The sequence below is a fragment of the Ricinus communis genome, chromosome 10, assembly GCF_019578655.1.
Source record: "Ricinus communis isolate WT05 ecotype wild-type chromosome 10, ASM1957865v1, whole genome shotgun sequence".
Taxonomy (NCBI): domain Eukaryota; kingdom Viridiplantae; phylum Streptophyta; class Magnoliopsida; order Malpighiales; family Euphorbiaceae; genus Ricinus; species Ricinus communis.
In genome coordinates, this window is record NC_063265.1 from 16842003 (window position 1) to 16866015 (window position 24013).

At 29.4% G+C, this 24013-nt stretch overlaps 4 protein-coding genes across 6 annotated transcripts; 3 read left to right on the forward strand and 1 right to left on the reverse strand.

Annotated features, from left to right (window-relative positions):
• The first annotated feature begins 599 nt into the window (after positions 1-599).
• On the forward strand, positions 600-1778 carry LOC8271122 (short chain aldehyde dehydrogenase 1). The gene is made up of 2 exons (XM_002530124.4): positions 600-760; positions 850-1778. The coding sequence occupies exons 1-2, from the start codon at positions 723-725 to the stop codon at positions 1643-1645; spliced, it is 834 nt and encodes a 277-aa protein (XP_002530170.2). The 5' UTR covers positions 600-722; the 3' UTR covers positions 1646-1778.
• An 822-nt stretch (positions 1779-2600) lies between these two features.
• LOC8271121 (40S ribosomal protein S17) lies at positions 2601-3299 on the forward strand. The gene has a single exon (XM_002530123.4). The coding sequence runs from the start codon at positions 2712-2714 to the stop codon at positions 3144-3146; it is 435 nt and encodes a 144-aa protein (XP_002530169.1). The 5' UTR covers positions 2601-2711; the 3' UTR covers positions 3147-3299.
• Positions 3300-4477: 1178 nt separating this feature from the next.
• Positions 4478-8098, reverse strand: LOC8271120 (MTOR-associated protein MEAK7). Its single transcript, XM_002530122.4, has 8 exons — positions 7994-8098; positions 7795-7897; positions 7605-7709; positions 7431-7516; positions 7049-7278; positions 6644-6833; positions 5776-5959; positions 4478-5013 (listed from the first exon to the last, which is right to left on the reverse strand). Exons 1-8 carry the CDS (start codon positions 8044-8046, stop codon positions 4708-4710), a joined length of 1257 nt encoding a protein of 418 aa, XP_002530168.2. The 5' UTR covers positions 8047-8098; the 3' UTR covers positions 4478-4707.
• A 700-nt stretch (positions 8099-8798) lies between these two features.
• LOC8271119 lies at positions 8799-11920 on the forward strand. 3 transcript variants are annotated; one of them, XM_048379817.1, is made up of 4 exons: positions 8799-8927; positions 9167-9359; positions 11209-11418; positions 11587-11920. In XM_048379817.1, the coding sequence occupies exons 2-3, from the start codon at positions 9198-9200 to the stop codon at positions 11380-11382; spliced, it is 336 nt and encodes a 111-aa protein (XP_048235774.1). In that variant the 5' UTR covers positions 8799-8927; positions 9167-9197; the 3' UTR covers positions 11383-11418; positions 11587-11920. The 3 variants fall into 3 exon arrangements, with proteins under 3 accessions (XP_048235774.1, XP_015581464.1, XP_002530167.1); XM_015725978.3 differs by having other exon boundaries at positions 8877-9037; positions 11584-11920; XM_002530121.4 differs by having other exon boundaries at positions 8877-9037.
• Positions 11921-24013: the final 12093 nt, after the last annotated feature.

Sequence of the window (24013 nt, forward strand, 5' to 3'; positions counted from 1 at the left end):
CTGAATATATTATGTCGTTATATAAATATATGTTATTCTTATTATTATGCTTATTAAAACTTTTTCGTTCAAATTTTAAATTATATTTTTTTTATATAATATGAACATAATACTTTTTTCTAATCACAAAAGACACCAAAGAAAAAATATGAAGCATATAAACTTTAATGTAATGAATATTCACATACCGAATGACAACGACTTTTCAAACCTTATAGTTAACAATATATAATGCATTCTAAGTACGTTATGAATATATAATTTATACTAAATTTATTTCAAGTATATAAATAGTGTAATCAAAATATTATTATGAATAGTACATCATATATTTAATAATATACAGTATAAAGCATAGAAAAGTAAAAAAAAAAAATCTAAAATATATTAATCTTTTTAAAACATATAAAAAAAGCATAAAATAAATTACCAAAATTATAAAATTTTTAAAAACACAGGATATCAAGTAAACAATATAAAAGATAATAGTTCACTTCAGTGATTTCCTATATTAATTTTACTTGGGGGAAAGGATAGCCCAAATGAAGACCAAATGCTTAGAGGGTTCAACCCTTTAGTCAGGAATTGTCTTCAGTCCGGCCCATCGATGACTTAAAGAGGAACTTCGCAACACCACTACTTTCTTATCTCAGGTAGCACATTATTGAAGCAAAGTTCATAAGCCTTGAGCTTCTTCTCATTTTATCATTAGCAGAATCAAGATGAGCACGAGTTCTACATCAATCTCAACCACCAAAAGGTAAGTAAAACAACTTAAAGTAGCTTTGGTTCATTAATAGAATTACACAAGCTTATTTAATTTATTAAGTTATGATGATGATGTTACAGGCTAGAAGGAAAGGTAGCTATAATTACTGGTGGAGCGAGTGGAATAGGTGAGTCAAGTGCAAGACTGTTTGTTAAACATGGAGCTAAGGTCATTATTGCAGATATCCAAGATGAACTAGGTCACTCCCTTTGTAAAGTACTTGGATCAGATCAAGAAATCATCTCCTACATCCATTGTGATGTCACAAGTGATTCTGATATGCAAAAGGCTGTGGATTTTGCAGTCTCGAAGTATGGAAAGCTCGACATCATGTTCAGTAATGCTGGAACTTCATGCCCGAGTCCTAGCATTTTAGCCACAGACAATCAAGATTTCAAAAGGGTATTTGATGTTAATGTTTTTGGTGCTTTCTTAGCAGCCAAACATGCTGCTAGGGTCATGATTCCTGCCAAAAGAGGATGTATTATCTTCACCGCGAGCAATCTTTCAGTCACGTGTTTTCAGAGTATGCATCCATATATTGCATCAAAACATGCTGTGGTTGGCTTAGCTAAAAATCTTTGTGTGGAGTTGGGACAGTATGGGATCAGGGTCAATTGCGTCTCGCCATTTGCAGTTGTGACACCATTACTGAAGAAACACATGGGATTGATGGAGATGGAGAAGGAGAAGATCCACGAATTGATTTCGAAATCGGCTAACTTGAAAGGTGCAGTGCTGGAACCTGAAGATGTAGCAGAGGCGGCTGTTTATTTGGGAAGTGATGAGTCTAAATATGTAAGCGGATTGAATCTCCTGGTTGATGGAGGTTATGTTGTTACCAATCCCTCCTTTGAAATTGCAATGAAAACTTAATTTCTTGAGTTGGTATTCGGACAAAAAAAAGTAGATTAGCACTTCACTGTCCGAAAGAGTTAATCGTATGTAAGCTTTCTTAATCAGGAATTGTCTGATTGTTCTATCTATGAAGGTACTGTTTCTCCCACTATGTTTGATCTTTTAGCTTTGGGATTGTACTATTTATGAGCATTAAGCAATGAAGTCTCAATTTTCAAAAAGAAGAAAAAGAAAGAAAGGATCTGTTCTTTTCTGTGTGGTAATTATTTAATTTTGTATTGGCAATTTCTATATTGCAGACAGAAGCTCATTATTCATGATAACTTAGTTTTTGGACTATTCAATCTGATAACTGTAATGAACCTCAATGATCAGGAATCCTACATGCATATATACAATGTATCTAGTTTGCCAACAATGAGGGCCATAATTTAATCAGGACAAATAACACGAGGTGGTTATTTCAACATTATTTATCAGGTTAGTGTACGCTTAGTACAAGATGCCATGGCAATAGCAAACGGAATTCGTGGCTGGCAGGTGGTGGTGATGTTATTAGAGACCATATGAGTTGTTGGATAGCTGGTTTGATGGTGAATATAAGTGGTTGCACTGCTGTTATTTTTGTGTGTTTTTTTCTAGAGTTGCCTTCTCACTTGTATGTATTAATTAATAAATAAAAACATAAATTATATACTTTTTAAAGTTTAAATTTGAATTAAAAATAACCTCTCAATTAATCGATTTAAAACTAAAAAATTGAGATTAGAATTATAAAATAGGCTACGTTAAACACATCTTGATTTTAGAAAAATAATATATTATCTTTTGTGAGGAAACAAAAATAATATATTAAACATTATTTTGCCCAATAAAATGTTGGGCTCAAAAATAGAAGTAACCCAAAACATAGTGATATTGAAGCCCATACGAAAATCAAACATTTACCTGATGTAGACCAATATAAACCCTAACCCTAAAATTTCCCATCTTCTTCTCCATCTTTGTGGCCGCCTCTCCTTCCACACACAAGCACACACACTTGCAGAGAGATTTCCTCTCTTACCTTGTTCAATAAGAAAAAATGGGTCGTGTTCGTACGAAAACAGTGAAGAAATCATCACGACAAGTGATAGAACGGTATTATTCAAAAATGACACTCGATTTTCACACAAACAAGAAAATCTTGGAAGAAGTAGCAATAATCCCATCAAAGCGTCTTCGTAACAAGATTGCTGGGTTTTCCACCCATTTGATGAAACGGATCCAGAAGGGTCCGGTCAGAGGTATTTCGCTGAAACTTCAAGAGGAAGAGAGAGAGCGTCGCATGGACTTTGTGCCTGAAGTTTCGGCTATCAAAACTGATCAGATTGAGGTTGATAAGGAGACTATTGACATGCTTTCTGCTCTTGGTATGGCTGATATGCCTGGTCTCGTCCAGGTGGACCCTGTTGCTGCTGTGCCAGTTGCCCAGTTTGGGTTTGGTAGAGGTGCTGGTGGACCTGGCAGGAGATTTTGAATGGGTTTAGGACTTTTGTTTTGAGTATGGTGACATTGCTACTGTTTTAAATTTAGTTTCTTCAAGTATTTTGGGAACTTGCTATAGCTGTTGAAGCATGATGGAAACTGTTTTTGATTATGTGCAATTTATAAAATTTGGATACTATGGTCATTGAATATTGCAAAACTTTAATGATTTGCTGATTTTCTTGTTAATGGTTACTTTATAAATTATTTTTCTATGGTGTTTGATATTTGCTGGTGGAAAATATTGTATTGATTTGTGCTGTAAGTGTGTTTATTAACTCAAGTGATTAGTTTAGTTATATTATATTGGATTGGTAGTGACTGATTCATATTGGCCGTGGTTGGAATAAATCACGTGGTTCAACTGGCAGTTAATGTTTGATTGCTGATGTTTAAGTGGAAAATTAAACGGTTACTTTTCTGAATTTGTGATGATTCCAATAATAAGCTTGCTTATTTCTTTGTTGGTTGCAATGCTAATTTTTATAATATTTGCCAACTTTGACTAGTTTTTGGTGATTTGTTGATTTTCTTGGCAATGGGCATATGATGCGTGCAACAATTTGGGTTTATGCAGTTGTGTTTTTTTAGATGATTCTTGATATTTTAGTGATAAACTTAGCAATGGTATGTTAAACTTAGCTATACCATTTTCTGTTACAGGTTGGATTGGATCTTTAATGTTTGTAAAGTCTATAAATTGTCTTTCGTTGGTTCATATAATGGTGCTGATTTGGATTAGTTCGGACTGTCCATGCAAAAAATTGGTTTAGTTGCAGCTGTCTTAGATTTGGATTCCAACGGCCAAATTGAATATTTAGTTGAAAGATAGTCATGAATGTTGAAGATTATTCATCAACAATGCATCTTTTTTTGGTTTCTGAAGATTATTCATACAACTGCAGTTTTGATTTTGTTTACGAGTATGATTTATTTATGATTGTGCTGCAATGCAAGTTCATTTGTGAGATTACTGATGTTCAAATTTAGTTACTCTCAATTTAGCCCTGTGCCTTGCACAAAATTTAGTTACTCAACTTGCAGGTTCTTTTGGAAAATTCTGTTTCTTCTTGTGCGAAAGAAAAAGGTTTTAATGTTTGTGTAAAATACCTTTCTTTTTGTTAGTTTTAATTACCAAATTGAATAATTGCTACTGGGAATGGATCTAATCCTTCTAATCAAGTAATTGAGTGTCGTTCCAAATTAACTAAACTAAATTAAGAGCTTAAAAAGATAACCATTAAAGAGAAAATTAATGCCCGGGAAATATATTCTAAGGAAAGAAAAAAAAGACTGATGGTGAACCATAGGCTAGGCAGACTGTAGAAAAAAAAGATTTCACAGCATAACTAAATTAATTCTTAACATTGTATTTGTGTACATTGTATTTGGATTGGATTGGTAAGGGACAACTTTGGTTTCAGAAAGATACAGGCAAACTGTAAAAGTTTCTTAAGCCTTTTCAAACCAATAATTAACTCAGTCAAAAGTGCCTCCTGTGGCAGTATGTGTCTGTTCAAATACATTATCTTGGTGCTGCAAATTTACCAGATTCATTCGCTTGAATTTGCAAGCCCAACCATGTTGAGCATGTGGCGGTCTTCCTTGAATCTTTCCAAAACTGTACCTTTTATCGCGTCCTGCTTTTCTTGCTGTGCTCCTCTATGAGTAATTCCCCAGCACTCTATGACTTCCGGGAATATAGTGTTGGTCTTAGAGAGGGAAGGGCTGCCAAATGTTGTGCAGGTGAATGTGTGCCCTAGATCAAAGCTTGCTGAGAGGAAGAGACCAAAGTGGTTTGCACGCCCTCCAAAGCCAATCCCGTTCGGGATGCTTTCTGAACTAAAATTCAATGCACACTGCCAAACCATGGACAAATGCAATGTTATATTTCCAAGAACATCACATTTGTTATTGTCATGCTTGTACTGCATTATTATATGATGCAGATCAGGGTTTCAACTCTCAACCTTAACTTGGTCTAACCACCTTTCAGCCACAATAGGAATCAAAAGTAAACATATAATTTCATTATGTGGCAGATAGCCTGACCTCCTATCATAAACATTAACATCTTCAAGATGATTTTTTAATGGGAAGGAAGAAAAATGAGAGCTCATAGCCAAAATGTCAAGGAAGGAATCATATTTCTTTCTTTCTTTCTTTCTTTTGGTCTATGTGCATGTTGTGTTTGGTTACACATGCAAATGAAGGATTTTGTACTCTCTAACCCAAGCAGAATATCCAGGATCCTACCATAGCAAGAAACGCAAAAGCATGTGTTCTTGTATCACATCGTCGTACTTTTTTGTATGCATTAAAAAGCTTTAGGTATTGAACTTTTTCTTTACATAAAGCCTCCTATGATCAGTAAACTTTTCATTACCAAAACTTCCCGGGTAAGTGCAATGTTACTAAGAACTAATCTATGAAGATGAGGAGAATCCATTAACATCCATAAGTTCTTCACCCTAAAAAAGTTTTTTTTTTTTTTTGCTTCTCTCTTTTCCTTAATTTCTTATCTGCACTTGTAAACCTATGTAAAAAGCCACATCCAGAGTTAACCTAACAATGAGAATTTACTATTGACGTTATTTAAGAAGGGAAAAACATGAGCGTACCCATTGTACATTGTTGTTTGCTCCAGTAGGCTTGAAAATTGAGGCCCTAGGATATAGCTGAAAGAGAAAAGACTTCATATCTCCATAGAAATCACCATGTCTATCCCAAGGCTGAGAAGCATAACCTCCATATATGCAATCTTCTTTATCCTTAATAATCAAAATTGTTGGCCCTTCGCTATTTCTGCAGTTCAATTTAACTTAAGAAACAGTTCCCCCAATTGAAAAACTGAAATAAAGCTACAGAACCTTTTTTTTTTTTTCCCCATTGTTTTGTACATGGAGAGAAGCAAAGTAAAGATAAAATAATAGCAAAGAACTACATACAAAAATATATACCATTGAATAAACAGAAGGGTGGTTTATGGGTTTTGGTCCATACTGAATGCATAGACCAAATACCTTACGCACAAATGGTCTGCCACAAATAGTGCTCTGGCATATGAAATGAAGATTTCCCATCATGATAAATAGAGCCTAGCTAATAATGCTATGTGATTAAAGCAGCAATATTGACACATCAGAAGAAGGATCCCGGTTACATTCAAGACCAAGCATTCAATTAGGAGACACAATGTTCCTGACATGGAATTTTTAAAATTGTTCCAAGTCAAATACAAAAGCAGTATGGGAACATAAATTGAAGAGGCTATATACTATAAAGCATATCAAAGATTTATTTTCATGTTTGTAAAATGCAGCCAGTCATTATCAATCTCAAAAAGCCACCTTACAGTCTGAATTCTGAAGCAGGAAAAAAAAACTTGAGAGATTATAAAAGCACCTTTTCTTTGGGAGATAAAGACCAAATAGTCTGATTGATTCACATAGATTACATTATTGTACAATAGAAAAGCAGACTACTTACGATACACTGCCCAAGAATGTGTTGAAGCTTAGGCCATTAAAAGCACTGTGGTACAAAAGTTTCCATTCCTCTAACTCCTGCTGGGGAAGGGCTCCTCCTAAATGCCAAGCATATTCCTTCCTCAATATTACCATATTAGGATCAACATTTTCCCCATGAACCAATTGAGGAACTTGGGAACCTTGTCTCCCTGCAAAGAACATAATAGTCAAAACTGGGAATAAGCATTCAATTTCCAACTAAATGATCACCAAAATATGTTACTGAAGGTCTATAAATTGTTGGAAACGACAATCAATGAACATTCCACCCAGGTAGAAGAAGAAAATAAAATAAGCTTTCTTCAATATGATGCTGAAAAGGATTTTAAAGGAGAGGGAACACAAATGAAGAAAGATGAGAAACCTGCTTCAGGTGGAACCAATAAGCTTCCAAGGAACTTCCTGACTGATGGTAGAAGACCACACCAACTTCTGAAGTCCTCAAAAGACATACTTTTTTCAGCACCTCCTTGAATATCCTTTGAGAAAGTTGCAGCATTAAGAAATACCTTAATAACATTCAGATAAGAACTTGATCCATCTTCAGAAAAAACACTCTTCAAAATTGCATTTACAACTGATTCTAGATCAGACCTGACACATCATCAACACAAGTAAATAAACAGTACACAAGAAAGAAACTACATATACACCGTAACAACATAAAAGAACAAGCATAAGTGCAAAATCCACACTTTAAGTTAAGCATATCCAAGTAAAGCTAGTAGAAATAAACATAAATATACCTTGCAACAACACCATCATCATTTACGTCGACTAATTGAAAAATAAACTCCTCAATTTCATCTCTTGTACCTTTCTCATAAATGCTCTGCATGTATACGAATAAAATTTTCAACATAAATAGAAATATAAAATACACTAAAATGAAATTAAAAGGGTCAAATAAAAATTCTTACTTTAGCAATTACAAGGTCTTCAAATATGAGTTTGTCATCTTTTCGCTTCTGGATAACTAAATTGAATAATCTCTCACCTAGATAACTTTTCAATCCAAAATATGCCTTAAAAGAATTTATAAAGTCCTGTTAGTTCCAAAAAAAAAAAAATCACAAAAAGGGTATTTAGCCAATTGAAAAATTAGATTACCTGAAAAACAGAGAGGGAGATGGATTTAGCATTGCTATTTGATTGAGAAGCCAAAGAAGCAAAAAGTGATTTGAGGTGATCAAGTTCATGTGGAGTAAAAGCTCTGTACTAAAACTAAAATTTCTCAATTATATAAACAAATAATTAAAACAAAAAGAATTTAGAGAGATAAAGAGAGTTGGGTTTTAGAGAGAGAAACCTGGTGGCAGAAGTGAAGCGAGGATTTGCAGGAGGAGATTGAGAGTTGCCCATTTCTGGTTTCTTCCTTTGAAACTAAATCATTTTGCACTTCTAATTTTTAATATTTATATATTTCCCTTTTGAATAGATGACCTTGTATTTTATGATAATTTTATATGGAACCCCAACCGCCTAGGCATATGATCAAATCAGTCCTGGGCTGTGATGGATTGATCAAAATCCATAATATTAATCAAGTAAATATCTTATTTTCCCTCTTTTCATACAACCTCAAATTAATCTAGTTTAATTTGATGTTAATAAACTTAAACAAGTTAAGTCAAGTTCTGATATCATTTAAATTTTAAATTAGTCAGAGTTCGAGTAAGAAAAATTAAACTCGATTAAATCAAATTAAATTTCATCTCTTAATATTTTGAGTTATGACAATAATTTCTTTTATTTAATTTTATTACTATAAAAAATAATAATTTTATTTTAATTTAATTATCCTCATTATAAGTAATATGGAGGTAAAGTATACATAGTATAGAATATGTGGAAATCAAGATATAAACATTAAAACAATAGTTATTATTTCTAAAAATTAGATTAATCTATGTTATATTGTTAATCTTCAAAATCTACTTTAAAAGTCTAAGATGTCAAATCAGAATAATAAATTATTATATCAAATAACTTTGATATAAATATTTTAGTCCATTTTATACTTAACGTAGTATAATAGTTTTTTTTTTTTTTTTTATCATCATATAACTGTTATTATGAAGGTATAAATTTTCTTCAAGACTTACTGTGAAAATATTACAATTCTACTGTGACCTCGACTGGATTCGGCTTAATCACAAGAATTTTACAAAATTGGGGGTCAAAAGTACAAATTCCAAAAGACAAGTGGAAGGAAAATGCAGCGTCGAATTAGTCGCTAACATGTAAGACACTGATAGAGTTTCCAGTGATTTTATACTCTTGAAAAAATTTGACAACGAAACCAATTTAGAAGACAACGAGCACCATTGCAGATGCCGCTCTTATTAGTCAGGTCAGCGATCTGATCTTGAAACTGACACCTCTAAATCACCCTTTTCTTGATTTTTCTTCTTTTTCTTTTAACTGAAACTTGCTTTTTTTTCTTTTTTTTTTTTATTTCTTTTGGTTATGATATGAGCAGATTATTGTGCGAAAGCTGCTGGATTTAAAGAATGTCGAGGCCATGGGTACTGGTATTTATGGTAATGTTAATTGTATTCACATCTCAATTTGAATGGAAGCAGCAATTTGGGACTGAGATTGAAGCCACTCCAACTACTATTTCAAGGACGGACCAATTTCATTCCAGAAGAGAAGAAACTGTTAAAGAAAAGGTTCTCACAAAAATTTATTTATTTATAGATGTTACCATTTTTTTTTTTTTTTTTTTTTTGTGGAATTATTTCTTAAGGCTAACTGTTACTTTTGTTAACTTGATTTGCATCAAAACTGAATAAATATATCTAAGGGGTTGAAGTTCAAGTTGAAGATGAAGTTGAAGTTATTTACTTTTTAATGTAATTACCTGAGTTATTGTGTAGTCCACTAGTGGGTTGTGATGTAAAAAAGAGGATTTAATAGTTGTTAGAAGTAGAACTTTCTCAAAATCCGGGCATCCTAGTTAGATCAGGATTGAAGTTGGTTTTGGTTTATATTTGGTACAATGAAGACGGTACCTTTGGAATCTGGCCTCTGTTGAATAAGTCTGTTGTCAGATTGTTTAATCGTTTTGACCACGCTAAGTGAATATCATAACAAGTTTCATCTACTTCTGCTTATTCTTCTTTATATTCTTTCATAGAGAAAGGATTGATTGAGGAGAAGAAGAGAGTTACAAGAAGTACAAGGTGCTAAGATTATTAAATCCACATAAACCTTAGGGAAGTAGAGCTCCATTAAACTTGGTTAGACTGCAAGAAGATGGCAGGATTGATTGGATACAGGCATACAAAGAATCTCCTATGAAAGATCAGGAAACACATTCAGACATTTTGGGAAACAGAAACCTATCATTACTGTTGATTACGATATGCCTGCTCATCATGTGCATGTGTTAAGACTGCGCTAATCATGCAAGTCTTAATCCTAGAAAACCTGGTTGCTTTCTCTTGGGGAGGAAAGCCACAAGCGAACCTAATATTTTACTTCTAAAGAAGAAAAAAAACAACTCTTGTATCTTCCCTGAAGCAAGAATCTCAAATACAATTAATCCAGAGTATCAACAGACTTTCACTTTTATTCTCAAGTCATGCCAACATTGCAATTTGACCTCTACAACCTTTCATAGAATTGGATCACCTGTACCCAACAACTTTTAATATTTGACAGAAGTAGCTAAGCTTTTTCTTCTCAATTTTTCTTTTTCTCATAACTGAAAAGACCCTGTAGATTGGTGTTTTTTTTTAAGGGAAGAATTTAATTTTGAGTCATTGAGGAGATTCACACTTCATGGATGATTAGACACTCAATTAAGTTTTTTTCTAGGATTTCTCTTTTATAAATTTTGTCCAATGATGTACTTAGTAGCTTGCTGTTATGGACCTTTCCTATCTGTGCCCTTGTCAAATGTTTATCTTTTCAATTGTTCATTTTCTTAGTAATTGTTTATTTTTCTGGCGTATAGCAACAAAATGAAATTTTGGTAGTGATGATAGTTTTGTTCTCCCACATGTGCATGAAACAGTTATTGGACTACTCAATTTTAGTACTCTCTGATAATTACTCATTGACAAGGATTATCTAATCATAGTTCATGCCATTTTTAGATTACAAATTATCTTTCATAGCGTAGTTGGAAATTTCTTACGGTTTTTCTCAGACTTTCTTTTTCTCTTTTGATATTTGTGAATCCTTGATGAATATATGCTTACTGTAGGAGTTCTTCTCACTGGGAATTCTATCCCAAGCTTTCCTGATATTTTTGCATTGTTCAACAGTATTAATTTCTCACTAATGCACTTCGCGTAATCTTATCTTCCTTGTGTTTGCTTTCTCTCTTTTCTTTATTTTTTTTATTGGTTAAAAAATTCTTAACATAAATTAGTTTCTTCCATATTTGAATGTCGATTTTCTTTCAGTCTGACTGGATAGCTTGAGTTTCCAGGTCATCCAACAGTTAGTCAAGATTTATAATTTTTGTTTTTTTGTCTATGTTAACTCTATGGGCTCTCAACTTTGCTGCAGATTATCCTCTCTCAAGAAAAGAATATTCAGAAACTTAATGAGCTGGTCCGGAGTCTTCAGGAACAGTTGATACAATGCAGAAGTGAAAATTATGTTGCCAATGGCACTGCAATGCCTGTGAATGAAGCTGAACACTTGAATGAGCTGGAGCAGCAACCGATCTTGGAGGACTAGACATGGATAATGCACATTTAACAAAAAAAATGCTTGGTACGTGCAAATATTTGAACCTTTATCTTTGTTGCTCAGCAAATCAAATTCTGTGAAGATGGTTACATTATTTAAGTTGATTTGTATAATGCAATTTTAATCCATGTCGCCACTATGTTGCACAAACTGAACCCAAATGATTTGGTGGATGAAATCTTTCTGTAGCAGGTTGTAGATATTTTCTGCTTTGGAGTAGAAACTGATGAGCCAATACTACTTCAAAGATCTTTGTGCATGTGGCATTGTTGATCTCTGTTTCGCTAGGTCTCAAGCAACTGAGACTTTAAATTATACATCTGTCAATCCTATTACAATGGTTGTGGTTTCTGGTCTATCTGATTTCACATTCTCACTACCAAATGGCATGGCCTTTCTTCTGAACTGGTCTACTGCGCATGTCCAATTGTTTCTGTTCAAATTTACTTAACCCTTCATTTTACCTTAAAATTCTGTTGTATAAGGATGTGCAGACATAGAAATGAAATTCTTACAGTTCAAATTAGCAAGAAACTCCTATGGCAAGTCCCACTTGGGAATTTTTTTTTTCTACTATACTTATACTTGAGTCTAAGAAACTTGCATTAGTTTGAAGTTGAAAAGAAAAGGGCCATCATCATGTAGGAGCATGTTATGCACGACTCTCATGTGACATGTCAGGGATATAGATACTGTTTTTGGGCATACATAGATGATTTTCCATTGGATCTTGTCCAGTTTTTATGCTGTTGCTTTGGCTCTTCTTCAAAGTCGTCATCGCAGTGGAATAAAAATTATTAGTGCCTATCAAATTTAGCCTTGAAAATGAACAAACATATAAACAACCTTCATCCCAACTCTTAATTTCTGTGATGCTGCTGCATTTCTTGTGAGATTCAAGAATTTCATTTTGTTTACTTGCTCCCTTGATCACCAGCACAGAATAATTGTGATTTGGCCTACCAGTTTAACTTCTACTCAACTGTCAATTTATTACTATGTGCAGATGCATTTAGTTAGTATGGTTATTATTCTTGCTACCATTTCTGGATAGCCTTTACTCTTTAGTTCCCATCAATTGTCTTTATTTTTATGACAACTTGCAGCTATAACTTCAAAAGCTCAAATATTTATTAGTAGAACATGCACTGTTGGTTGCAATTTATGTGTACTATTCATAAGGTGAGAATTTGAAGGGCTCTTGGTGTATCTTTTGAATGACTGAATAATTGATGCGATGTATCAAGGAAATCTACTTTAGATTGGGTGGGTCAATTTAATGTCTCAACCATCTAAGAGAAAAGTTAGATGATTAACATTCCAGTCAAGAAGAGGGTTCAGATTGATGATTATTTAGCTGAATTCTTTATGTTCATGTTATGATCTATTATCGGTTAAATCTGTTATATGGTGTCGGAGTTATTAGGTAGGAGGAGTGTATGCATTTCCCTTTGAGATAAGTTTGTGGGTCAAGTGCCTGTGAAAGGAAGGGATCTATCTACCTAATAAATTTCTCTATCTGGCCTCTCTGATATCTAATAGGGGGACCTAATTTATCTTAGGTATTGTTGTGTGTACGTGATTGGCTTGATTTTAAGGAAATGAGTATACGAGGGATAACCTTAACAGAATGTCTACAACCTGCCAACTTCCTGTAATATACTTGTTGACCCATTACCAGAAACAAAAGAAAAAAGGAAAAGGAAACTGGCTTTGACTTGTTGACATCCATCCAAAATGACTGAACTTACATCTTTGAAATAATTTAAAGCCTGAACCAAGGTTTCATGGGTGCCTGTGGATGAAACTTTACTAAGTGAGTGCTGCTTTCCCCCAACTATTGGATGCTATGGATGAGACTTTGTTAGCTACTAATCACATACCATTTCTACAATATTCTGATGGTAAAGTCGAATATCATATAGACCCCAAACTCTAATATGGATGTAACCATTTAAGGATGAGAATTTATCTTTTCTAGTAATTAAGACAAAATTTCAATAGAATATTCTATCACAGTTTTGGTAGAAGAAAGCAATCTGTAATCCTTTTTTTCTCTATGCTAATCTCTATTGAGTCACCAGCTGGTGAAGGGGAAAAATTGAAAAGAAGAATAAACAAAAATGGTTTTCATCAGGTGGAAGAATCCCAGTAAAATTGTTAAGTAGGACATTTAAATGAAATCCTGATAGCAGTCATGGAAATAATTCCACATGGAAGTAAATCCCTATCTCCATCTAAACCCAGTCTCAATCTTGAAGCAAAAGGTGGATGCCACTCTTAATTTCTTGGACAGATCAACCATAAATAAATTATAACCTTACCCACCTCCCCAACAGAATTAACTTAATGACACATAATGCAATTTATATCAGTAGTTAGCAGTCCCTTGATGAAAACAGAACATGTGCAAATTCTAAACCCTAAATAGCCTCAATCAAAGTGTTTGCCATGCCCATGAAAAATAAAATAAAATATAGTGGTCTCACTTTCATAACCAAATTTCCCTTTTAATGCTTTAAAGAAGGAATTAATCACGGGATGCTAATCTGTTGCCATCGATCTTTCTCACTAGATAATAACATCATTAATGCCTCCTCTAACTTTTCATTCTTTTCTACTTGTAAATTTAAGAGAAGTGTCTCTCATGGAAATTCAATGCAGCCCAAAGACATGCAAATCAGATAACCTATGAGTTTAATTTTCAACTATTAACAATTGCAGGAGACTAAGATCAAATTGTATAACAGAATGAAAACACACTGACTTCTTCTTACTATATATATTTGTATATTGTTCGCAAGTGGAGTTCGAGATTGAGATCTCACAGCTCCATAGACGACTGCAGTACTGATTGAGCTACACCAATTAATCTAACCAAGTGAAGTTAATAATCATACACGCACCTTCACCAAATATATTAAGGAAACCTAGAACTAAGAACGATAAGTGATCATTTTTTTGTTACCTTATCTTTTCTTCCTCCTCTTTTTAAGAAAGGAAATTTGCCGTCCACCGTACTAGCTATAAATATATATTGGATTAAGATCCTCTCATGTTAACGTTAATTGATAGGTCATGTTTATACAATTCTAACCATTAAATTTATAATCAATGATTGAAAATTATCATCTAAAAGATAACTATCTATTTTTAAAAATTTAAATTCAAATTCTTAATAAAATCTCAACTATTCAATCCGAAAATAAAAGGCGAAGATTATAAATATGATAGTTTAGTTCCAATTGAAGAGGATCTCCGGTTAGAGCCCTTGTGAACCCAAAAAAGCTAGGCAAGTCCATTTTGGAAATAACTATTTTATTGTCCTACATTCCCATTCCTTAGAAAGATTGTTAATATAAGTAAAAGGATTTGCCATGTCATATTCAATACTAAATAAACTTCAGCCTACAAAATTAAATTTTCTTCTTCATCTTTACTAATTCAATCACTTTTTACATAAGTTTTATTTACGTTATTGAAGGTTTAATTCTCAAGCTAAAAAAGGAGTATGTATTTACATGTATATTTTTAGTTCTCTTAATTTACACGAGTAGGGTCAAAAGACACTATTGACCATACAATCCCAGACGTGCTCAAGGGTGCATATGGATAGAAGGCTATAAGGCATGAGAAACATCAATTTTTAAAGAGAAATTTACTCTCAATCCCTCATTTTCTTAAGAGATTATTAATTGATATGCAAAAATAATGATAATAATAATAATAATAATACAGAAGGACAGAAGATAAGATACATTTAATTATCTGCATATCATTATAGGAAATTGCATGCACACTTAAGGGTCTAAAGCTCGTTAAAAAAATGTATAATATGGAAGAAGATAAGAGTTGCAATTATTGTATTCCAGTACGACTATCATAAGTTTTAAATACAAGCAGAATCTTTAGAAAAAAAAAAAACACTATTATAATTGCAAATGTCCATAGTCAAATTGTGCTTAGAAAGGTTCCATAATCACATTGCTTCAGTAGTGATCTTTATGGAGAGGAAGTCTCCATGACAATGGTAGAGAGGCTTACATAGCTTGAGTATTGCCCCGTGTTTCAAATTGGTAAATTTGATATATGTTTAGGGTTTCTTTGATATTTAATTTGTTGGTTCAAATTAGGTTTTAATCCTATGATTTTCTTGTATCCTCGCCTTTGAGGTGTTTACAAATGAAACCATTTAGTTGTTATAGCTTGAAATTAGAACATTTACTCTAAAATTTCTTAAAAACCTTAAATATTTTAATGAAAAATTTAATACTTGTAGCAGTCTAGTGACAAAATATAATAATAGAACAGTGAACCTAGAGTACAGATATGATTACTTGTGTGAATCCTGGTTACAGGCCACACCTAGGATGTGGTCGAATTCTAGACCTTAGCATTCAACTCGAGAATGAAATCGATTTAAATATAGAATTTCAATCTATAAGAAGCTAATTACAAGTGAAGCTAATAAAAAACACGTCAGAAATACTAAAATACAAGAATGTTTAATAGAATGAGAAATTTATCATCGAGAGATTTTCGAGCAATTTCTTGTTTTAAGCTATATAAAGAGTGAAGTACCTTTTAGAACTAGTTAAATCAGACAAAAATTGAAAATTTTGAATGGCAAACTTGTAAAATTATGGGAAATGAATGAGGAGCTTTTAAGATTTATTAGAGAATTAGGGCATCAAAAGAAAAAGGGAACAAGACTATTCAAATGGTAGATCTGTAATTTATAACACCTTGTAGAAGCTGGAACTTAGAAAGAAAGTAGGGGTAATTTAGGCAGTTCAGACATTAGATTTATGAGCAGTAACAGTCGTGCTCTTCTTTTATATTTATAGCGCAATTATTAATTAAATCTTAAATTTTATATTTTTAATTATTTATTTAATTATTTTAAAATATTAAAATAAATATTTATGATTTTAACTTATTTTTAAATATATTATTCAATAACAATTTTTAATATTTTACAATGAAAAAAAATAATATTGCAAGGCAATTCAGTTTAGTAACATTAAAATTAGTGAATAAATAAAAAAATTATTACATTTACATCTAAAATATTTAAAATATATATATATGTGAAATCTTTAATATATTAGTAAGTCTATGATAAACTATTTTTATATATTCATAATTATTATTTTTTAATAAGTATAATTGACTATTTATATTCATTTTTTTTACCTTAAAATATTAAAAATTATCATCGAAAAATATTAATATGAATTTATCATTTTTATAATAGAGTATAACGGTACAATTACTCCTGTTCTATGGCAATTAACATATCCTATGAATAAAAAGATAATGAAAAAAATACATTATTCGAAAAACACAAATTAAAGTTTTTCTTTTTATTTTTTTCTTTCTTTTTTGCCTTCCTTACCTTCTAGAAGAGATAATCACAGCTTATTCTATGGTCAAATCCTTCAAACCCATATCAATAACATATATTAAATACAAATGTTAATAAAGAAAAGAAAAAGGAAGAAACTTTGAATTGAAAAGGAAGTGGTCATTTGGTTAAATATAATAAATTGTGAGCTGCTTGAGTAAATGGATATTAAGTTGGTGCTTTAATGAGAGCCACCAAAAGCCAAACTGCATAAATTCTGCCTTAATTTTAAGTCAGTTTTAGATAAGTTTGTATTTATATCAGCCATTTATGCCATTGAAATTGGACTCTGCTGAACTTATTGAATTTGGATTTTAAAGAGAATATAAAAAAAAGGAAGTTGACCCAAATTAGTTTGCTATTGCCAAATGAAAAACCTAACTATATATACATAAAATTAGAAAGTTTTCCTTGTGCACTTCCACTTGATGTTTTGACTTTGTAATTAGCTTTCAAACTAATTATCAAATTGGGAAAAATTACTTTTATTTGATAAAGAAAAAAACTATCAGTTGGGTTGGTCTTAAATAATTGAATATCCATAAAAGAGTATAAATAATGCAATTTGGGCAGCAGGTGGGTGTGAGATAACAGTATGTACTTATTGCAAATTTTTAGTCTTAATTTCAATTAAATTGCATAATTCTATAGTCAATTAAATTGCCATTCAATCTTCTATTCTATAATGCAAAAAAACAAAAGATCTAAGGCAAAAACAATTTATGAATGGTTGCATTTTTCAATTATTAACAATGTTGTAAAGGGAAATTAGATCAGATTGTTTAATGGTGGTAAATTATAGCCAACTACACCTTTTAATTTCAAGTTGCATTTTTCAATGACAACCTTCAATGCTCCTATTAAACTGAAAATTAAATCACTATTGTACCATTTTTTACATGAGAGATTCTTTTTTTTTTTCTTTTAGTTCCCCCATACACAACTGGACAATTTCTCTAGTCTTGGGTTTTTTTCATCTCTCTTTTTTATATTTTACGAAAGGACTTTTTAATACATTTTTTTATATATATCAAATTTTTTATTTAAAAAATTATTTCATAGTAAGACTAGACTCTTTATTTTTTAAATATAAAATAAAAAATTAATTTATTATTTATATTTAGAGAGTCAAATTTCATTCTCTATATTAAATTTAATAACTGCATTGATTTGTTATTTGTATTTGATTAATTGATAATTGTAACTCTTTTATATTAATAAAAATTGAAAAAATAAAACGATTAATACATGTAGAAAAAAAAATAAAATATAAAGTAAAATATAAAGAATTCATTTGATTTAAATAAAAAAAAATTACTTTTTAAATTTTATTATTATAGATATGATGCTCCCTAAAATAAAAGATATTATTAAAAATGCTCTTATATATAGGATTAATTACAATTTACCTCCAAAAATTAAACCTTTTACACTAGTCAGAATATTATCTTTTTATTACATTAAACCCTTGAAATTTTATGTTACTAGTTACTACTCCTTTTGTCCAACATTATCGCAATCAAAGAGTTAAATTGACCAAAAAAATTACAATTTAATCCTTAACTTTTTATCAAGTATTAAGTTTTTTTGTTTTGTATTAGATTAGGGTAAAATTTTAAATTTAGCACAAATTATTGTTAGTGTCTTTAATGAAATATACTATTTAATATTATTTACTTGCTTTTATTTTTTATTTTTAGATAAATCTAATCTTAGTTAAAGCAACAATATTAATTTTTATATAATTTAATTTAAGTTATTAAAATAATACATTTTATAAATAAAAAATAACTTAACCATTCTAAATAACTTTTATTCATAAAGAAATTAAAACTTGTGATAAAATAATAGAAAACATAACATCTTGAATATACGATTGCTTGCATATTTTAAACATTCATCAAATTAAAAATATAAAATCATAAATATTTCTAAATTAAAAAGGCATTGTTACAAAAAATTTATAATATAGAATAAAAGTGTGTTTCTATAAAATATTTTAATTTTTATTTAAAATAGAGCATCCTCAATGGTCCTCTTTAATCTTATAGTAGTTTTAGTTGTTAAAAACTATAAAATTCGTTCATTAATTAGTTTTTGACTATGTGAATTACGGATGAAGATAGTATTAGAGTATCCTCGATGGTGCTCTTTATTTTAAAAAGTATTTTTTTATTTAATAAAGAGTATTTTTATTTATATTTAACTATAAAAAATAGAAAACTTTCTTTGAGTCCAATAGTCTCTTTACTTTGCTTTATCCAACAAGCATTAATGTTTTATATTTTTTTTCTTTTTTTTAGAAGGAGAAAGAAAAATCATTTTTAAAGAAAAATATAAAAAATAATAAATATCAATTAATAAAATATATAGGAAACTAAATTTACTCTTTAGAGTGTCCTCAACAATACCTTATATATGTATGTCTATTAAATTATAAATAAATTAACTATCTATTTTAATGTGTCCTCAAATGTGTTATTTTAAGAATGCTCTCTATTTTACTATCTAGTTAATTTTTTATTAATAAAGTAAAAAGAGAAAAAATAAATAATAAGAGAGGATGTGACTCTTATACTATACATGGCAATAAAGGGGGAAGGGGAATGTAAGGTATTTTAAAGAAAAGGAAAAGGAGTTGAAGGGAAGGGAAGAAAAAGTATTTATCTTATTGTATTTGGTTACATAAAAATTTTCATTAAAGGAAAGAGAGGGGAATTAATTGATCTTAAATTTTTTATTTCAGTCATAGAGATAAAAATAATAATTAATTATATTTTAATTTCTTTTCATGAGTACACTCTAAATTGGAATATAATCAATTTCAACTTCTACAAGAGAAATGAAAGAGAATCATTCCTCTTCAATTCTCTTTTTCTTCTAAAATACTTAATTACCAAACACAATTGCATCTAATTCTTCATCTATTTACTTCCCTATTTACTAATTATTTCTTCATCTATTTACTTCTCTTTCTCTTAAATTACCATCTATCCATGCATAGTGTTAAAGAAAAAAAATAAAAAAAGTAAGAAAAAAAAATAATATAATATACTTAAAGAGTCATTTTCTCTTCTTTTTTAAAAATTTAAAGAGAGAATGTGGCTCTAAAGAGCATCTCTTCTTTATTTTAAAAAGCATAATTTTTATAATAAAAAGTATTTTATAAAATATTTAAATATAAAAGAATATTTTATTTAAACCCAATACACTCTTTATGTTTTATTATTTATTTTACTTTTATTTCTATAAGCATTAAATATTTTGATTTCTCTCTCATTTTCTTCTAACTTTTTATCAATATAAAAACAAGAATTACAAATATCAATTAATCATGTGCATAGAAATTTATATTACATTTATTAAATATAAAGTAGAGAGTGAAGTTTGACTCTTTATATATAGATCGTCAAATTAAGTCTCTATTTTATATTTAAAGAATAAAAAGTGCATTAAAGTGTCATTTTATAATATGATATATAAAAAGTGCATTGGAGATGCTATAAGTCATTTTGAAAAAGAAAGATGAATTAGGGAGTTTCTTGAAAGCTTAGTTTTTGCATATGCTTCCTATAATAGAGAAGGAGCATGACTTAAGAATTTGGAGATACTCTTATTTTATATTTAAAAAATAAAAAGTGTATTAGAGTCTTATTTTATTAAATGACTTTTTATAATTTATATAGAAAGTCATTTGGAGATGCTCTTAGCATCTAAATGAAAAACAATAATATAAAAATTTGGTGAGTTTTAATATTATAAAAAATTATCTTGACTAGTATAACAGATATAATTTGATGAGTTAAATAGTAATTAATCTAAATATATAAAGAACACATTTTAAGAAAATTCTATGGGGCCTTTATTGGTTTAATTGCTAAAAAGAAATTTTACACCATTTTTAGATTTTCAATTTTATCATCATATTTTAATATTAATTTCAATTTTAAATTCCGATGAGTTTTACCAATTGGATTTGCTGATTCATTACTAAAATTTTATTGTTTCAACATATAAGATTAAAGAAACTCTAAAGTTAAGAAAAGAAATAATTAATATATTTAAGTGATAATATATTAGTAATCGGATGAGTCAACAACTCTAAAATTGACCCATCTCTTTTTTGTTATCGTTAAAGTTCATACCATTTCAGCAAATTTGACTAATATACTAAAAATTAAAATTGAAATCAATATTACAATAAAAAATTTAAAATTATGTGCTAAATTTAATAATAAATTAAAAATATAAGAATTTTTTAGCAATCAAGCGGTCTTTATTTTAACAAAAATATGTCTTATTTTCTAATAACTAATTTTAAAAAAAAAATAAAGAGTTAATGGCAGATTTACTTTTTTTTAGAAGTTCAAACAGGACAATATTGAGAAGTGTAATTTTGTAATGTTTTTCTTGCCCTTTCAATAAGCTTACATTTATTTTTATTTTATTAAACTATAATTAGTTAAGTGAAACAAAAGCATAGAAACATTTAGTGCTTAATATGTGAAGATGTTTAGATCTTAACAAATAATAAATATATGTTTAAGTTGAAAGATTTTAATTTTGATTAATTTAACATTGCCTTTTAAGACTTTTTGGTCAGGAAAAGTTATAAGAATGACGTGAACTTGTTAAAATTTGATAATTAAGTATTTAAATTTTTAAAAGTTTCAATTTAATGTATGAATCTAGTAAATAATTATGATTTGATATACATAACATGTCAATAGCAGGATAAGTGAGAGTGGTCCATAAACAGATTCTGGAATAAGGTTTTGATTCACTTTTTTTTTTCTCCTGAGGGTTCTTTTAGTTCTTTGAAGAAGGCAGAACTGAACTGTCTATGGCTTCTTACATCACTGAGTCAAGTATTCACATAGATATGCTGAGTTATCCATTGATATGTTGTTCCTGTTGGTTAAGCATTTCATTTTAACTCTCACTATAATTAAGAAATTAGAACTGACTAAAAGAATAACAGGATTATAAGTCGTTTTAATTATTTTTATTTGGTAATTCAATTCAATTTGAAATTCTATTAGGTTAAATAGTCCTTTCTATAATCCATTCAAATTATTGATTGTTTCCTATGTGAATCATTTTTTCATACAAACTGAACTTATTAATCATACAGCGAACGATTGTTTTTGGAATTTTTTGTTTAATAATAATATTATATAATTCAATTTATCACAATATTTATAAATAATTTTTTTTTTTTTTAAAAATCCATCTTTTACCCCTCTCACATTCATACTTCAAATTATTACTATGTAACAGGTAGCAGTAAATTGTTACTATCGCATAAGGGGTAAATGTTAATAAAAGTAAAAATTGCAGGAATCAAATGTAAACAAATAAAAACATGGGGCAATTATATAAAAAGTTAAAAATGCAAGGAGCAAAAAATGATTTTTTTTTAAAAAAACATTATTATTGAGTGTAGTATTACATTGATTTAATATATATTTATTTAATCATATCAATACACATATGTCCTTAAACTAGTCAGCCACTGGTCCACTATCAGCACATTGGCTTTGCTGTAATTTTCTTCTTAAATATGTATGCTTATGTCCTTCCTTAAATTTTCCTTAACCAGTAAATAAGAGTTTGATCTTTCGTTTGATGTCATATTTATTTATTAATTTATTTTACAAATTTAAGAATTTCCATTCTTTCTTTTTTTTCCTATTGGTTATTGCTCAACAATCAGAATTTATAAAGGATAAGTCATGAATTACATGATTTCATACCTTAATATATGATTTGATACCTACCTATTGGATATTTAATTTTATCCCTTTTTGGATGTTTGATTTCTCCAACATTGAGTATTTAATGAATTATGAACATTTTATTTTTATTAAATAGTTAGTTGTGGTTAATAGGGGAATGATTATTCTTACTCATTTTGTCTTTAGGTTGTAAAATAGCAATTGATTTTCAAAAAATATAATTAAAAGATTGCATGTATGTATGTTTGAACTAAAATGAAACCAAGTAACTAACTTTGTAATGAAACAAGAAAAAAAATTGGTTTAATTTCTAGTTTAATATGGTTCTAGTTTCTTTAATTTTAAAAGAATAGAAATTTAGTCCAGTCTTAATTACTTTTAAATAACCAAATAAAACTAAAACATGCTAAATCTTAGTCTTAACCAACTTCTTTTTCCATTATGATTTTTAAAAATTCAGTTATTTTAATTTTAGTAATATTGAAATTCTTTTAGCTTGATTCTGAAAGAAATCTATTGAAATGTGATATGATAACATACTATCTTAAACTTTATAAAATCATAAAAATATAAAATACATTTTAAGGGCCACATGATAACTTTAATAACATTTCTTCTCAAATAAAGAATTTAGGTTATTTGAATTTAAAATAAAAAATTTTAATGATAAAACTTAAACTTGACAAGAATAATAATAGGAAACACAACTAAATTTAAGGACTATGAATGAAATTTACCCAATGCTTCAACAAGTGTGAACAATTTTTGATATTTCTCATAATTAGTAACGATTAAAAAAGAACATACACAATAATAATTAAAGAGTTTTATGGTGGCTCCTTACCTTTATAATAGAAAAATGAAGATTTTGCACTCTCCTTAAATAGATTTTTCTAGTTATTAGGTAATTAATCCTTTGATTAAGTGTCTATTTAGTAATAAAACCAATATACTAAACTTTTTTAACTATACAATTTCTAAGAATATCTAATATATCAGAAAAAAAGGGAAACGAAATTCTTTGAAGTTGAAATTATTTAATGATTATTTGTTTTTCTTCCTCATGAAATTGAAAATCTAAAATTATAATAAAACAAACAAGTATTCATGTTGGTTAAAGTCCGTCTCGAAAACATATTTTATATGAATCCCATATTAAAACATTCAAAGGTATCATTCCAACTATATCTAAAATTGTTTCCACAAAATAGAAAAATCAAATCAAGTACAAGAATAGCTTTCAAATTAATTAAACTAAAAATTCCATAAATTAATTAAGCTAAAAATATTAATACTAAAAAATTTACAGATGAAATGATAAATAATATTTTTTTAATTTAATTAAAATATGAACATGCAACTGTGATAAAATTTTTAAGATAATATTTTATCACTTATAAAGACTCTGCCTAACACATTCTTAATTTATTATGAATATATATATATCAAAAGAAAAATCTCTCCATATTTATTT

Bases quoted from the DNA above. Each gene is read 5' to 3' on its own strand.
- LOC8271122 (XM_002530124.4), top strand. From the start codon at position 723: ATGAGCACGAGTTCTACATCAATCTCAACCACCAAAAG. The intron at 761-849 runs GTAAGTAAAACA...ATGATGTTACAG, and splicing joins TCAATCTCAACCACCAAAAG to GCTAGAAGGAAAGGTAGCTA.
- LOC8271121 (XM_002530123.4), top strand. From the start codon at position 2,712: ATGGGTCGTGTTCGTACGAAAACAGTGAAGAAATCATCACGACAAGTG.
- LOC8271120 (XM_002530122.4), bottom strand. From the start codon at position 8,046: ATGGGCAACTCTCAATCTCCTCCTGCAAATCCTCGCTTCACTTCTGCC. The intron at 7,517-7,604 runs GTAAGAATTTTT...GTATACATGCAG, and splicing joins AAGACCTTGTAATTGCTAAA to AGCATTTATGAGAAAGGTAC. The intron at 5,014-5,775 runs GTACGCTCATGT...ATGGTTTGGCAG, and splicing joins CAAACAACAATGTACAATGG to TGTGCATTGAATTTTAGTTC.
- LOC8271119 (XM_048379817.1), top strand. From the start codon at position 9,198: ATGTCGAGGCCATGGGTACTGGTATTTATGGTAATGTTAATTGTATTC. The intron at 9,360-11,208 runs GTTCTCACAAAA...ACTTTGCTGCAG, and splicing joins AAGAAACTGTTAAAGAAAAG to ATTATCCTCTCTCAAGAAAA.